The sequence below is a fragment of the Protopterus annectens genome, chromosome 7.part0 (assembly GCF_019279795.1).
Source record: "Protopterus annectens isolate FY-2018-M chromosome 7.part0, PAN1.0, whole genome shotgun sequence".
NCBI classification, from domain to species: domain Eukaryota; kingdom Metazoa; phylum Chordata; order Ceratodontiformes; family Protopteridae; genus Protopterus; species Protopterus annectens.
In genome coordinates, this window is record NC_056739.1 from 95,943,530 (window position 1) to 95,960,788 (window position 17,259).

Sequence of the window (17,259 nt, forward strand, 5' to 3'; positions counted from 1 at the left end):
TTTGCGAACAGACGCAGGTTTTTTAGCTCTCGAGCATTTGGGTTTTCAGTAGTAGCAAAGATTCTATTTTAAAAAAAAAAGAAAAAACTTCCTTTGAACTCTTCTCTACTTAAATCTCCTCCCTTTCCCTATTCATGTTATCGCTGGTGTTAGCCTTCCTTTCTACTATTTTAAATAGTACTCTTTCTATCATTGATGTTATTGTCTTTCTATCCTTCTTATAAGGGTATGTTTTTCCTTTACAATTGTTGGTATTTTCAACTTCCTGCTGTTAATAAAAAAAAAAAAAAAAATTTCCTTGCTGTTGTTGTTCTGTTGTGCTTCCTGTGACTTTTTCTCTGCCATCATGTCAGAGAAACCCACAGGCTTTAAAAAGTGCACTTCTTGTGAGCATAAAATCCCTATTTCAGATCCCACAAAGAGGGCATGTATTCTTTAGGGGCTGATCATCTGAACACTAGTTGTAAGATTTGAGGTGCAACCTTTAATCAGATCCTTAGCGGATCATCACAACAAACTTATACCGAGAAGACTTTTTTTCAGGAGCTCAAATCCCCTCCAACACAGTAAGTTAGCTGCTCTGGAACATAGGAAGTGCTCCCCTATGAAGTCTCCTGGGTCTTCTTCAAAGCCTCCAGCGAAATCCAGAAAGACTTCGGATCCTATTCCTCTGGATCCTAAGTCCGGACTATCTTATCTGAAGTCTTCATATCCTAGACCTTCCACTTCAGTCATTTCAATAAGCCCTATCAGGGTACCTTTGGATTCTAGAGCCTCGGATCCAATATATGGTACTAGTCATAGGAGCACTACACCAGTATATACCATTAACACCATTTCTCCTACCCCACCTTCGAGGTTGCTTCAAACATCAAAGAAGCACATTAACCCTCCTTCCACTTCCTCCTTTAGTTCATCTAGGAGCTTTTCAGAAGTGGAAGTGGACAGGATGATGCGAAAGTTTCTCAGAACACAGATTCAGATGGGGGTCTTCCCAATTCCATCCACTATAGGATCCGTGAGTATGCGTACAACTTCTGCAGCCATATTTTCTCCTTCTCCGATCCATTCCATGGTTTTGCAGTCCCAAGATCTGAGATCTCCATGGGGTCCGGTGTTGGATCCAAGGAAAGTTTCTTCTTCAACTACGATTATTTCCTTGACCAGTTCTGCCCCAATGCAGAATGGCTCTCAGACCTGAAGTGTTGGCTTTAGATCTGAGGGGATGGGCTTGACTCTGATTTTCTCATATCCATCCATTCCTCTCAGATCCTCAGTCCTCTACACTTCAGTTCCAACTCTGCCCATAAGGTTCGGATCTGGGATGGTTCCAGGTCTGTCCTCCTCAGGATTTTCAGCTCTGAAGAGACAAATTGGAGTTTCTCCAGGTCTGTCTGCCTTTGAGGTGGCAGAAGGGTCATTTTCTCTCCACAGAGAACCACCCTCTCATAGCTCAGCTAAAACTACCCTGTCTCCATTGGGTCCTAGCTCTGAGTTGCACAGACATATTCCACAGGGTAAGCCAGAATCAGTAAGTGTCCAGCCAGGTCCTGTGGAGGAGCTTCCCCTCTCTTCCGCCACTTCACCTGAGCATCCCAAAGAGGAAGTTCATCAGAACAGAATATGTAAAAGGAGATACATCGACTCTTCTTTACAGCCTCTCCTAGAGGATAGTGATTTTGATATAGGAGAGGGATCCCCAGGTCACCACCTGATGACATTTCCTTTGGAGATATCTTAGAGAACTTGAAACAGAAAGGTGGTTGGCCATCCCAAACTCCCTCACCACAGGAATCTGTATTTTTGGAAGCTTTTGGTTCTGGCCAATCTACGTCTTGGGTTACCCCGCCCCCCCCCCCAGGCGGATGAACTTATTGACTTTGTGGCCCATCGGGCTTGGAAGGAGACGGACACCACTGAATCTATTCCAAAGAGACCCGACAAGTTTTTGGCACCTACCTCTGACAGGCCACACTGGAGCAAAGGGGTCCCGGTACATACCATGGTGGTGGCAGCAGTCACCAAAAAGGAACTAGCAGAACAGAGCTATACTGTCCATCTGCCTAACAGGGAGTCTAGAGCAGTGGACAGGTTTGGAAAGCAAGTTTTTGCCTCAGCAACCTTTGCCCTGAGGTGACTACATTATCTGGCACATTTCACTCAGCTTCAGAGAGATTTGACCAAGGAGCTTTCAAATACTCTCTCAGAATTCATGTCTGCTGAGGACTTCAAAAGAACAACCTCTCAGCTAACCATGCTTTTGCCCATATCCAATGCTTCAATGAGGTTGATCTGTCACACAGCTAAAGGCACCTCATGAGCAGATGGTTCCAGCATTCCCTTAAGGAGACATGCCTTGATGCAGCTTTGTGACTTCATAGAATCTTTTAAGATGTCCTTTATTAATGCCCTTTTGATGGGACTTCTGTGTTTGGGCCATCAGTTAAAGAGACACTGAACCACAGTGAGAAAGATGGAAATACTCCGCCTGCTGTAGGAATAAAGTTTTCTTCACCTCAACTAACCTTTTCTAGGAATCAAAGAGGTGGTAAGGAGATGTGGTTCCGCAAATCACAGGGTTCTTTCCAAGATCCATGCAGTGACAATTCCTCCACAGGCAGAGAGGGAAATTTCAATGGCAGACATCGCCCTAGAGGCAGAGGAGGTCTGAAAAATCAGGGCTTTGGGGATTCCTTCCCTGACAAGCCTTTCCAGCACTTCTGACTGTCCAACTGTGGAGGCAGTCAGAGGTGGGTTGATTGCCCTTGCACCCAGATGCTTGGGCAAATAGAACACTAGATTCTTGGGTGCTAAGCATAACATCTAGAAGTTATTATATTCCATTTTTACTCTACCACAAGGAAAAAAAATTCTCAACATTCCACCCAGTCAGAGGAAGGTAGCAGCACAAGAGATTTTAAAGCTGCTAGACAAAAGAGTCATCCAAAAGGTCCCTCCAGACCAGACAGGATGTGCAACTTATTCACATTTCTTTTTAGTGCCAAAGAAAACAGGGGATCTGAGATCTTTCTTGGATCTAAGAAATTTAAATCAGTTTGTAATGAAAGAAAAGTTATGAATGGTCACAATCCAGTCCATTCTACCCTTTCTTTGCTAGGATGATTGGATATGTTCTATAGATCTTCAGAATGTGTACTATCACATCGAAAAAGACAGGTGATGCAGAAGACATTTTCACTTTTGGCTGGGGCCAGTCACTACCAATTTAAAGCCCTGTCCTTTGGACTCACCACAGCTCCCATGGTGTTTACCAAATGTATGGCAGTGGTAGCAGCTCACTTGACACTCAAAGGATTCCAGGTATTTCCATATCTAGACGACTGGCTCCTTACCTTTCCCCCTCCAACTATCTACTTCTACATGCCAGGGCTTATTTGCTCCAGACTTGCAACTCCTTAGACATAACTCAATCATACCAAGTCAAATTTAAACCCAGTATAGAGTCTGGAGTTTATCGGTGCTCATCTAGACAAGATGAAACAAATAATATCCTTACCTCAGCTTCACATCTCTAATGGTAAGGACTCAAGTTTATTTTTATTTATTTTACATTTGTTTACCAGGAAGGTCCGACTGGACAGAGCTGTCCATTTTCAGCAGTGGCCCAGGTAGAAAAGCTCCAGAACAATTGCGAACATACTATACATAAGATATTTACACATACAGTTATAAAAATATAGCACACAATAACATATGATTGCATAAGATATTTACATAAACATAGTGGTTTAGACATACAATTAAAAGTATAGCAGGTAGTAACATTTGATTGTTCATACAGTATGTTTAGTAGAGATAATCTTGAAAATGTACTGAAGATAAGACAAGAAAGGAAAAACTAAAAAAGGAGGATAATATAGACAAGTTCATATGAGGTGGATTAACATTTTAAAGGAAAGCTTTTCAACTTAGTCTAGGGGAGAGTTAGTGGGTATAGATGTGGCAGTGGGGAGTAGGCGGCAGTGAGTTGGTAAGTAACATGTGATAATATGTAGTGCATCTGTGAGAGTTTTAAAGAGGAGGCTGGATAGTGGGTAGGAGAAAAGAGTTATAATATGTCAGCCAGGTGGTAGGCAGTTACAAGTAACGTGTGATAATATATAGTGCATCTGTGGGAGTTTTAAAGAGGAGGTTGGATAGTGGGTAGGGGAAAGGAGTTAGAATATGTCAGCCAGGTGCTAGGCAGTTGCATGTCCAGGAGTAGTTTTTGTGGGAAATAAGCTGTTTTTTGAAGATGGTTTTATTAGGTTGCACCCTGATTTGTAGTTCATAGGTTCATAGGTAGGTACTAGGCTATCGGCCCTAGGGCCTATACAAGCCTAGCCAAAAAGGTTCCCTGGCTTTCGCCACCTAAAAAAAATATTTTCCTGTGCCCCTGTCGAGCAGAACCACAGAGGAGATCCCCGGAGTGAATTTCCTATTTCATATCCAGTCATCAAGATTTTTCTTGAAGACTGCTAATGAGGAGCTTTGTTTGATATAGATAGGTAGCTTGTTCCAGAGTATGGGAAGTCTCTGAGACAGGAATCTATCCCTCCAGCATGTTCTGTTTATTGTGGTGACAAGGTTTCGGTCCCTAGAGCATGTAGCTTGGAGGGATTGGGATTTGTTTAAGTGGAGCATGTCCAACATCTCTGGGTTTGACATAGCTTTGTATGTTAGGCAGAGACCGCCTCTGAGTAGGCGATATGCAACGGAGGAAAGCTGGAGTTTTTTGAGACAGTCTGCGTAGGGCATCTGTTTGAGGCCGGTAATCCTGTTTGTGAGGTATTTCTGCAGCATTTCCAGTTATTGTAGATGTCTTGTGAGGTACATACCAAAAAGGGCATTGCACTCTATAATGGGTCTAATGAGTGACGAATAGAGGGGAACAATGACCTCTTTTTTCCTGGATGAGAACCCTTTTGTGATGAGGTGTGCCACGTAGAAGGATTTCCTGACTACTGTGACAATGTGATTATCAAAGGAGAGACTACTGCCCACCTGTGTCCCAAGGTCTCTTATCACACTTTCGGTGTTAAGTAAACTACCACCTATGTGGTAGCTTATGGGTACAGTGTTTTTACCAAAGGGGATGACAATGCACTTTTTGGCATTGAGCTTGAGGCCATGGCTTTGACACCAGGCATCTGTCTCAGTGAGGCCCTTTTGTAGGACGTCCACATCGTTAGGAGTTTCAATTATGGCTCCTAGTTTGCAGTCATCTGCAAACTTCGTTAGCCAAAGAAGTTCTGTGTTAGCCTGTACATCAGAAAAGTAGATACCAAACAGGAGAGGACCCAGAACTGAACCCTATGGTACTCCAGTTGTCACTGGTCTGAAGTCGGATTTGGAGTCTGCTACTTTCGCAGTGTGGGTTCTGTCAGTGAGCCAGTTGGCAACCCATCTTGTGACATAGGGATTTATACCTAGTTTAGAGAGTTTATCTATAATTCCAGAGTGGGGAATGGTGTCAAAATCATTGGCAAGATCTAGATAGGCTGTGTGAACCACCTTACCCTCGTCTACGGCTTTGGTGACTGCTTCAAAGAAGTGAATCAGGTTTAGGAGACATGATCTGCCTTTTACAAACCCGAACTGGGTGGGGTCCAGAGTTTGGAGATTACCAATGTCTTTGTTTATAAGTTCCATAATGATACGTTCCATGGCCTTGCAGACCAGGCTTGTTAGGCTAATGGGGCAGTAGTTCCCGTGGTCCGTGGTGACTCCCCCTTTGTGGAGTGGGATAACCATTGCTGTGCACCATTCAGTGGACACAAAGCCCGAGGTGAGGCTATGACTGAACATGGTGCTTAGGTGGGGAGCCAGTTCATTCTGTAGTTCATGTAGAACACAGCCTGGGATGTTCTCAGGTCCCATGGATGCTGTGTTCATGGCTTTGGAGAGTGTGGTTTTCACCTGTGCAGCTGTGATTACAGGAACTTTGCATTCTTCCGCTATAGAGATGGGCCCTTTGGGGGGGGTAAAGTTAGCACTGAACCTATCTGTCAGGATGTTGGCAATATCAGTTGGTTCTGTATATTGAGTGCCATTGTGCTGTAACTCAGAGCAGATCTGAGTGTTGTCATTGAGATTCTTGACATAGCTATAGAATGCTTTGGGGCCGTCTTTAGAATCAGTGGCGATTTTGTTTTCATAACTAGCTTTGGAGAATTTTATGAGGGATCTCAGCTTCTTACTGAGGCTGACCAGTGAGCTCTTCCAGTCATGGGGTTTTACTCTTTTTTGCAATGGTTTCTTTCTTCTGTTGTAGAGTTTGTTTATGGCAGGGGACCACCAGATTGACTTCCTTTTTTTGGAGGATACCATCTTGGTTTTGTTAGGGATAGCACAATCAATGCACTCGTGTAAGTAGTGGTAGGGAGTTCCAAGTCATGGCAATATTGCTAGAATACAGGCAGTCATCAGAGCTGTAATGGCTTTTGGAGATTGCGATTAGTGCCTTGTTAGTGGATCTAAGTTCTCGTCACTGGAGTAGAGGATGATCAGGTCTTGCAAGGCTGGAGTTTTGTCAGGTTGGTACAGTATTTGGTGAGCTAGAAGAAGTTGATTTAGAGCTAAGGTGTTAGGGAGTTCAAGCCAAGCCAGGAAAGAGTGTTTAAGGGCCTGACAGGGGTCGGTGCGGTAGGAGGAGTTTGTGGCGAATTTTGCTGTTTTGTTGTAGCATACTGATAGCTTGTTTAAATTGCCCTTGTTTAGATTAATTAGGACAAGAGAAGCATACAGTAAGGTAGAGAGAAGATGGGTACGAGCTAGTGTAACTTTACTGTTGCTGGCTAGGAAGCTTTTACATCTGTAAAGAGTACCTAGTTTTTTGTTGATTTTTGGTTATTGTATGAGCTATGTGTTTGTCAAATTTCATACTGTTGTCAATAATGAACCCTAGTAATTTGGTTTGTGTGACAGGGGAGATAGGGGTATTATCTAATGCAGAAATAGAGATGGGGGAGTAGGTGCTGCTGCTTTGGAAGGATGAAAGTGCATAAGTTGGGTCTTTTTAGGATTTAGTATTAGCTGGGAGTTTGTCAGTCAGGTTTCGATGTATGTAAAGGCTTCTTGGGTCTTCATTTGAAGTTGTTGGAGGGTGGAAGCAGAGCAGATTAAGATGGAGTCATTAGTGTATTGAACCAGGATTGCTAAAGGGGTGGCTTTGTGAAGATTATTTGTAAATGTAGTGAAAAATCGGGGCCCTAGGACTGATCCTTGGGTACTCATAGTTTTACAGGAAGTAGGGGGGAAAGGGAGTTTTACCACTGAACAACTTGTTGGTGTTGGGAGAGATAGTCCTGAAACCATAATAGAGTGGGGGTAGTTAGTTTTAATTCTGAGAGTGATGTTAATGCTATTAGTTATTAGAAAGTTCACTTTCTCCTTTCTTGTTCAAATCCTCCAGCGAGATCAGTGCTGGAAACATTAGGTTCTATGGCACCAGCCATTGTTTTACCTCCTTTGGCACTCTTTTTTTTATGTGGGTTCTACAATGGAAGCTAGCTGCGCAATGGTCCATTCTCTACCAATAATTGTCCTATCCAGTCGGGCTCACCTCTATTTGCAGAAGACACATCACTTGGATTCAGTCCAAAGATCTACATCTAGGAAGACCCTTTGTCCCTCCATCCCCTATCGCAACAGTGACCACAGACGCTTCTCAACTGGGATGGAGGGGGGGGGTTCATGGGAAGAATGGTCCAAGGCATGTGGTCCCCACAAGAGACCAAGTTACATATCAATGTCCTGGTGATGAGAGCAGTCCTATTAGCACTGCAGGCCTTTCAAGATGCTCTTCCCTTAGGAATGAGTGCAATTCAGGCCGACAACATCTCTATGGTCTGGTACATCAACAAACAAGGAGGAACCCAATCTTACTCCCTTTGCAAAGAGGCCATGAGCATATGGGGATGGGTGATCTCTTCAGACCATTTTCTAGTTGCCACACACATTCTGGGGAAAACCAGCGTGATAGTGTACAAGCTCAGCAGATCCATTCTAATGCCCCACAAGTGGTCTCTCAATCAGTCTGTGGCAGAGATGATCTTCCGGCATTGGGGCCAACCTTGCTGCAACCTATTTGCCACTCCCGTCAACAACAAGTGCAGCAAGTACATCACCCTGATCTTCCCTCAAGGAGAGTCACTGAGAGATGTTCTGATTCACACTTGGCCCACGAGTTTCCTTTATGCTTACCCTCCTCTTCCATCAAATTCCCAAATACGTACAGAAAGCAAGCAGGCCGAAGAGCTCAGTGATCCTCCTTGGGCCTTTCTGGCCTCAGCAGGTATGGTTCTCCTTCCTACGGTCTCGTCTTTGTTATCCTCCATGGATATTGGAGTCCACTCTGGATCTCCTGTCACATCCATCAGGGATCCAACATTCAACCCATAAGACTAAAGGTATTACTGCTCAATGCTAGGAGTCTAAACAAAAAACTCCACTCCTTAGAAGCTCTCTTTACGCAAGAGAATGCTGAAGTCTGTGCATGTCACTGAGACATGGTTTAAAGCCACTGGGAGCACACCAACAATGCAAGGTTATAATGCCTTCCACACCTTTAGGCCAACTACTTCACAGGCAGGGACTAAAGGTGGAGGTGTCTCTATTTACAGTAAAAATAAATATACCTCAAGGCTGGACAAACAGGACAATTCACTTGAGCTGCTCCATGTTCAAATCACCATAGGAAAAATCCAGTACCACTTCCTTGCAAGCTATATGCCCCCCTCTGTGACTCAGGAAACCCATACCATGTATTTAAACTTATTAGAAATACTAACAATCCAACCCAATACCATATTCATGGGTGAATTTTATTATTCCACTATTAACTGGGAATCCTATATGACATCAAACGTACATGCACAGAGATTCCTGGATTTTGTAAACACAAACTTCCTGGACGAGATAGTCAATACACCAACCAGGGGTGCAGCCATACTGGATCTGGTCCTCATTAATATGGAAGACTGCTGCACACCCCCCACTGTAATGCCTTCTCTAGTAAGGTCGGACCACAAAATGGTCTCCTTTGAAGGAAAAATAATACCTGGATCCCTAGCTAAACCTGGAATATTCAGGAACTATTATAAAACTAACCTCCTGCATTTAAGTTAGAACCTGGAAATTTTCAAATCCCCATAAACACTGAGAACACTGCTGCCTCTGCAGAACTGTTCACAGAAACCCTGTACAAGCATGTTAATAGCTGCATAAAGGCAGCTGTACCTACCAGGAAGAAGTACAGAACTAACTCAAAAAACAAGCCATTCCGGTGGAATCACAAAATCAATAGGCTGTATAACAAGAGAAAAAAAATCATGGCAAAAATTAGGAGGTGCGGCACCCATCAGGATAAAAGCACTCTCATCATACTAAACAAGGAACTCAGAGGACAATCAGAGGACAAATTTAGTCTACCAAAGGCAAATTAGTGGTAAGTTTGTCCTCCCAGGCCAAGGACAACTACAAAGCATTCTTTAGCTATGTCTGCAACCTCAAAGGCAATACACAATTGTGTGCAGAGTTCATTGTAAGTGGAGCCACTTATACTGAGCCAGAAGTTATAGCAAGCCTCTTGCTGATAAATTCAGCTCCAGTTTTATCCCTCTCTCACCCTCAGCCTTCCCCCAGGAAATACCATCAAATATAACTCCCCCTACTATCACCAGGGAACAGGTCCTTAATGCTATCTCTAAGATCAAGAACACTGCATCAATGGGCCCAGACAATATCCCAGGATGCCTTCTAAATAGCATGAAACATGACCTATCAGGGCCTCTGGAATTACTATTTAACGATAGCCTCTAAACAGGCTTCATGTGTCATGAATGGAGAAAATCAACCTCTCCACAAAGGTGGGCCATCTACAGACCCATAAGCCTCACTAGTCTTATATGTAAAGCCATGGAAAGAATTATCATGGAGATGATCAACAGAGAGATATAGCAAACCTCCAGACACTTGACCCAACCCAGTTTGGTTGCCTGCACTCAACCTGGTGGACTTCTTTGAGAAGGTCACCAAAGCAAAGGATGAGGGCAAAATCGTTCACACTGCCTACCTTGACCTGGCCAAGGCATTTGACACAATAACCCACTTGGGCATTGTTGACAAACTCAAGAGATTAGGTATAAACATGTATGTCATGCGATGGATAGCCAACTGTCTTACAGACAGGACCCAGGAAATTAGAATTGGGAGGTCCATCTCTACAAAGAGACCAGTCACAAGTGGAGTCCCTCAGGGATCAGTCCTTGGACCGCTCATTTTTGGCATTTACTTCTCAAAATTCAAGGCCAATATCAGTGGTCTCTGGCTGACAAAATTTGCAAATGATTGCAAATTAGGAGCTGCCATTGTTATACTGTGTCACACTGACACAAATGTTCTCCAGAAGGGGATGACATAGACAAACAACTGGTGTTAGATCCATGGACTAAAACTGAATTCCAAGAAATGCATAATAGTATCCATTGGGAAGTCATCCATCCCTGGTAACTATCATATTGGCAACACACCCCTTAGAGTTGACCCAGTAGTCAGGGACTTAGGGACATCATAGATAGTAATCTAGCCTTTGACCATCATGTGTCTACAGTGGTAAGCAAATAATTCTATGTTGCGCAAGTTATAAACAAAGGTATGGCATCTAAGTCCAAGGAAGTCATTGGTCCACTGTATTCAGCATTCATCAGACCTATCATTGAGTACAATGCCCCCTTTGGTATGTACCAACCAGGCATATCCAACAATTGGAATGCTCACAGAGATTCCTCATGTAAAGAATACAAGGTGCAAGTAAAATGTCCTGTGCAGACCACCTCAAGGCCCTATCCCTGTATTCTGTCTCCTACAGGCTTTTGAGGGGAAATGTATGCCTGGCATACAGGGCATTGTCAGACCCCACTCTGATAGACCTCCTGCATATCCATAAAACAAGCAGCACCAGAATTACTCATTCTAAAGAGTTAAACCCTGCTGTGATATAAGTAGAACCTGCTGGAGAGATAGGTATGTATCCCAGAGACTACCTCGTAAATGGAACAGGCTCCCCATTCATGTGAAGCATCGTTCCTCCCTAACCCAATTCAATTGCAACTTGGACTAATGGATGGGAAACCAGAAATGCATCCCAGGTTTGGCCTCTATGTATCTAATGGACACAGGTAACCTGTAAATGGTTCATCTCCCAGGCCCATGCTTACATTTATCAAGAGTATCAGAACTTGTCAGAGAGTTTGGATGCATGGCTCAGCTTAAAAAGGCCCTTGCAGTCATTAGCCTAGTAAATACCTATGAACCTATAACTGCATCATTTCTCCACTTCCAGTAATAGGTAGCCCAGTCTTTCTTCTCCGGTGCGCAATATCATTTTGCTTCTCAAAAAGAATCGACCAAAAATGTTTACAGAAGTAAATGGAAAAGATTCTCTATGGGCTTTGAATAAAGACATTGACCCTTTTTCTGCCCTAGTTGCTGTGATTCTATAATTCTTGACAATGCTGTTTGAGGAAGGAGACAGTTTTTCCACTATTAAACTTCAACTAGCAACTATCTCCAATTTTCATACTGGAAACAGGCATGTTTCTCTGACTTCTTCTAAATTATGTAACGCTTTCATGAAAGGAATTTTTCTTTTAATACCTCCAATTAAATATTCCTGTCCACCTTGAGACCTTACAGTGGTGCTCAAGGACTAACTCAAAAGCCCTATCAGCCTTCAGCTAAAACCGATCAGATGTTTCTACCATGGAAAACAGTTTTATTGGTGGCTATCACTTCTGCAAAAAGAATATCTGAACTCCCGGCTCCCTCTGCCAAATTTCCATACATAAGTTTTCATAAGGACAGGGTTTCTTTATGGACTAAGCCTGCTTTTTTACCTAAAATGGCTTCAGAGAATAACATTAACTAATCCATTCATTTACCAGTTTTCTTTCCAAACGTTATCAGTAACAGAGAATACATGCTACACCTTCTGGATGTGTACAGACAATTATGTTTTTATACTGATAGAACAAAACAATTCTGAAAATCAGATCTACTCTTTGTTTCCTTTTCTTCAAAAAAATTGGGTTAACCAGTTCCTAAAGTCACTCTAGCCAAATGGATAACAGATTATATCTCTTTTATTTATTCACAAAAAGGCATAAAATTACCTAAGCCTCCCAAGGATCACTCAACCAGATCCATGGCTACTTCATCTGCTTTTGTGGTCCAGAACATCTACTGATGACATCTGTGCTGGAACTACATTGTCCACTGCTCATACTTTTATTTTTCATAACAAATTGGATATTATTTCTAGAAAATAGAGCATCCTTTGGTTCAGTGGTGCTCTGGAATATCCTTCTATGAGGGCCATCCAAGAAGAACATAGCTGGGGACTCTGTCCCATAAATTGAGGAGGGATGAAAAGGACAACTTCAGATTTAAAAGTTGTGTGCTTACCATAACTAGGTATCTGTGTTGTCCATTTTATTCTTCCTTAATTTCCCTCCCATCCATACCCCATCCAAAGCTTCTGGATTGACCTCTCAGACTATATTAGAACCTACAGTTCCAGGTGTGAGCCCTGTCTTTCTTTCTTCATCTCCTGCCTCTGTTCATACCATGGGGATTGGGCAGCAAACTCGATCTGGGGCTGTGTTGATACAGCAGAGAATTATGAGTACAAGGATGAGCTCAAGAGCTGGATCCTAAGTCTGAAATAAATGAAGGGTCAGATCTGAGGATTGGAGCCAAACCCATATATTGAGGAAGAATGACAATTCACAACACAGATAACTAGTTTTGGTAAAACATAACTTTTAATTTTATCTCCATTGGACCAAAGCGTGAGCTCCGTAAGATTGAGCAGTTGTTTGTATTCTTCTTACCTAAAAGATTGGGCATGCCTGTTTCTAAAATCACTATGGCCAAATGGATAATTGATTGCACATCTTCTAACTATAGTTAAAAGATGACTGGCCTTGCTTAAGCCCCCTAGAGCTCATTTTACAAGGTCTGTGGCTGTATCCTCAGCCTCTTGGTCAAGAACTACCACAGACAACATTTGTGCAGCTACCACTTGGTCTAGTGCTCATTTTTTTACTGCTCATTACAAATTGGATTTGGTTTCTAGCAATAGAGCTGATTTTGGCTCCACAGTACTCCGGAATATCCTTCCATGAGGACCACCCAAGGTTCACCTAGCTGGGGACTCATTTGTTGAGGATGAATGAAAAAGACAACATCAGATTTAAAAGTTATGTTCTTACCTTAACTAGGTATCTGTGTTGTCTATTTTTATTCTTCCTCAACTTCCTTCTCATCCATTCCCCATCCAAAGCTTCTGAATTGTCCTTTTGGACTGTACTGGAACTTACATTTCCAGGTTTGAGCCCTGTCTTTCTTTCTTCATCCCCTGCCTCTGTTCATGGGGCTTTAGTGAGGTGATACAGCAGAAAATTATGGGTACACAGAGGAGACTGAGAGCTGGATCCTAAGTCTGAAATAAATGACAGAGTCAGATCCAAGGATCAGATTCAAACCCATACATTGATGAAGAATGAAAATGCACATACAGATACCTAGTTATGGAAATACATAACTTTTAACTTTATCTCCATCGGACCAAAGAGTTCCGTAAGACTGACAAGTTGTTTGCATTTTTCTCAATTAAAAGATTGGGCATGCCAGTTTATAAAGTTACTATGGCCAAATTGTTAACTGATTGCCATTCGACTATAGTAAAAGGAGAGTGGCCTTGCCTAAGCCACCTAGAGTTCATTCTGCAAGGTCTATGGCTGTTTCCTTAGCCTCTTGGTCAAGAACTTCCATAGATGACATCTATGTGGCTGCCACTTGGTCCAGTGCTCATACCTTTACTGCTCGTTACAAACAGAATTTGGTTTCTAGTAAAACAGCTGCTTTTTTCTTCATAAGGACCACCTAAGGTTCATCTAGCTGGGGACTCTGTCCTATCAGTTGATGAATGATTGAAAATGACAACATCAGATAAATAAGTTATATACTCACTATAATGTTCTGTTGTCCATTTCATTCTTCCTCAATTTTCCTCTCTCCTACCCCCTCTTCCCTTTGCTCCTGGAGAGAACTAAGGGATATAATTTTGGAAACTATGATTCCTTGTTTGATCTCCAGTTATATTCCCTTAACATATACATTTTTAAGTTCTCTTAAGGTATTATTAATTGTCTACTAAGGGCAGCAAATTCGATCTGAGGTATGTTAGGCTGGCAGGGCATTATGGGTAAAGGGAGGAGCTCGAGAGTTGGATCCAAGGATCTGGAAGATGCAGCCAAATCAGATCCCAGACCCATCAGTTGAGGAAGAATGAAAATGGACAACACAGATGTAACATTATGGTGAGTGCATAACTTTTTTTTCCAGTGTAAAATACATGGGCATCTGGTGTATGATACATGAAATAATATGTGCTGTGGGTTTTGGGAATACAGTTTGTAATGAGTAGAACGCTGGTAATTTTTAACAAAATTCACTAAATCTGTAGTACAAGGTATTTCATGTACCACACAATCTACTTTTTGTGTACATGCTTTATTGTTAAATTAGTGCCTAATATTAAATTCAATGTCTGCATTATCTGCATAAACTTTTACTAAATAAGATTTTAGGTAGTTTTTGTAGGTTTTTATGAATGGGATGTCAGTCTTGTGAATGGCTTTGTGGTCTGGTTCTAGTGTAATTTCAACCAATCTTTTTTTTTTTTTTTTCTATTTAGGAGTCTAGTGAGAGTTATGTTAAGACTTGTTAGCTTAGCTAGTAAATTTTTCATTAGTTTAGATAACAAGAATTAGGTTCATAAATCCAGTAATGCCAATTTGAAATTGGACAGCTTAGGCTAGTGTTTTATTATTAAAAATATCTGCTGAAATATTAACAAATTTCATTTACAGAAGACTGATTTACGCAGACAGTCTGTGTTTTTGGAGAGTTGTGTATGTATATTTTATGTAAGCATTGTGTAACATTACTTTTATTAAATTGCAGTAAATATGAAACAAAGTCTGCACTTTTCCTTTTTATTTAATTTTAATTTTTCATTTAACATAAGTGTATATTTAGGAATTGTTTTGTGTATATGTTTGTGTTTTCTGTGTACAGTCTGAAAACTTTTACTTTTGCAACTAGCATAAATATAGTACATTTAGGGGAATTTTAGTAGCTTTGATTATTCACCAAGGATGTAGATAAATCTCTGATAATGTCATGAGAGTGTAGATAAAAAATAAAAGAATACCTACACAGTGTACTAAATACATGTGATAACAGTACTTTAGTCACTTACTAACTGCAGGGCAACAGATCAACTTGTGGCACTTTTCTTTCTATTTTTTTTTTTTAGCCACACGTGATAACATTTTCAGGAATATCCCAAATAAAGGAGTCAGAGCCAAGTCCATTAATCCCAGAGGAGAAACAGACAAATACAGAGACAGATTCATCTGAGTCAAGCAAGACTCCCTTCATGCGGTCCACTCCCCGTGGTACATCATTCAGGGTAAGTAAATGCTGGTAAAAAATCTGGTAACACATATGAAACTAAAGCACCCAGTAAGATAGCAATTTAATGTGGAAAACATCTAGAAGCCTCACTCACCAAGAATGAATGTAATGAAAAAGGTTGCAGGTTACTGCCCTCAGTTGTTTTGTCTTTTAAGTCTGGCTTTCCATAAGAATGTCCATGTAAATCTACAGTAAAACAATAAGGGCTGGGGGCCCTTCTTTAAAAAAATCCAAAGAAAATTAATCTAGGGTCTGCAGTAATAATCCATGAATAAGCCTGATACAGCCACAGTCTATGTCTGATTTCTACAGCCCCCCCCCCCCCAGCATTGTGAAAGAAGATAGACCTCAGGAGAATCATATTTACCATACCAACAGATCTTCAGAAAGTCAATACAAAAGTAAATTATAACTTCTGGGTTATACTCACTTTAACAGTATTAACTTCTATCCTAAAACTGCCAAAAGAATGGCCTCTTCACCCACAGTGAGGTCTCAAAGTGGGTCTCACACTGGTAAACATATAGTGGAACATGCATGGCTCCCTTATATATCTCACATTACTGTACATTCTCTTCAGTTCTTTGAACCAAAATTCCCCCAGTACAGAAAGCTTGATATGGCTGGCAAAAAGTCTTTCTACTATGTGGCATATTAAGATGCATAATATTGTACCTAATGTATTAAAAAATGTGCATATATATGTACTAATTTCCCCTCAAAAAAGAACTTCAAAATTATTCTATAACCAAGAGTCACACTGTTTAAGAGCTACTTTGTATAACAGTGTGTATGTTTGTTTAGAATACTTAAAATGCAGTATCAGTAGTAGAAAATAAAACTAAATGATTATAGTAATCATGGTAGATAATAAACATGTATGGAAATAGAGACATTTAATATGCATGTGATGAGCGTTCATGGAGCTTTTTTAACAGAAAGATAACTACTGAGCAGTTAGTGAAAAACAAAATACTTTGTAAAAGGAGTAATCATGGGAAAATAACATACCCCTGGGATTCAGAAAGGCTTACAGCAATGTGGAAGCCTTATCTTAGAAGGTTACTGAATTGTGGTAAACCTTTCTGATTCACAGACCACTCTGCAACTATGCTTTTCCCCTTACAGGGGTCACAGAGTGGACAGCGGTCTCACTTGAGAAGTCTAGGAAGGACACATGCTAATCAGCCATGTCCTTCTCCCCCTTAAACGGCTGTGGCTCCTGATAGATAATATGTTGCAAGGGAGCAATTTGTAAATTTTCTGTAGAAAAAAAAGTGACCAAAGTTGTTTTTTTATGCACCCCTATGGGGGCAGAAGTGGTGCAGCAAAGTAGAGAAGAGCTGTGGAGGTGTGTGTGTGTGTGTGTGTGTGTGTGTGTGTGTGTGTGTGTGTGTGTGTGTGTGTGTATGTTCATAGGTTCATAGGTAGGTACTAGGCTATCGGCCCAAGGGCCTACGTAAGCCTAGTTAGCAAGGTTGCATAGCTTATGCCACCCAAGAAAGTTATTTTCCTGTGCCACTGTCCAGCAGAGACACAGAAGTGATCCCCAGGGCGTATTTCCTATTTCCCATCCACTCATCAAGACTTTTCTTGAAGAGTGTTAATGGAGAACTTTACTTGACATAGATGGGCAGCTTGCTCCAGAGTATAGGAAGTCTCTGGGACAGGAATCTATCCCTCCAGTGTGTACTGTTTATTGTGGTGACAAGG

At 41.5% G+C, this 17,259-nt stretch overlaps 1 protein-coding gene across 2 annotated transcripts in view; it reads left to right on the top strand.

Moving 5' to 3' along the window:
• The window catches only part of LAD1 (ladinin 1), a 1,049,893-nt gene that overhangs the window by 694,443 nt on the left and 338,191 nt on the right, over window positions 1-17,259 (top strand). Inside the window, exon 6 of one of the 2 annotated variants that reach the window (XM_044076519.1) lies at window positions 15,386-15,541. The exons of the other annotated variant lie outside the window; for it this stretch is intronic. Coding sequence (XP_043932454.1) covers window positions 15,386-15,541 — 156 coding nt within the window. The remainder of the gene's footprint in view (window positions 1-15,385; window positions 15,542-17,259) is intronic. 2 annotated transcript variants of the gene reach the window in all.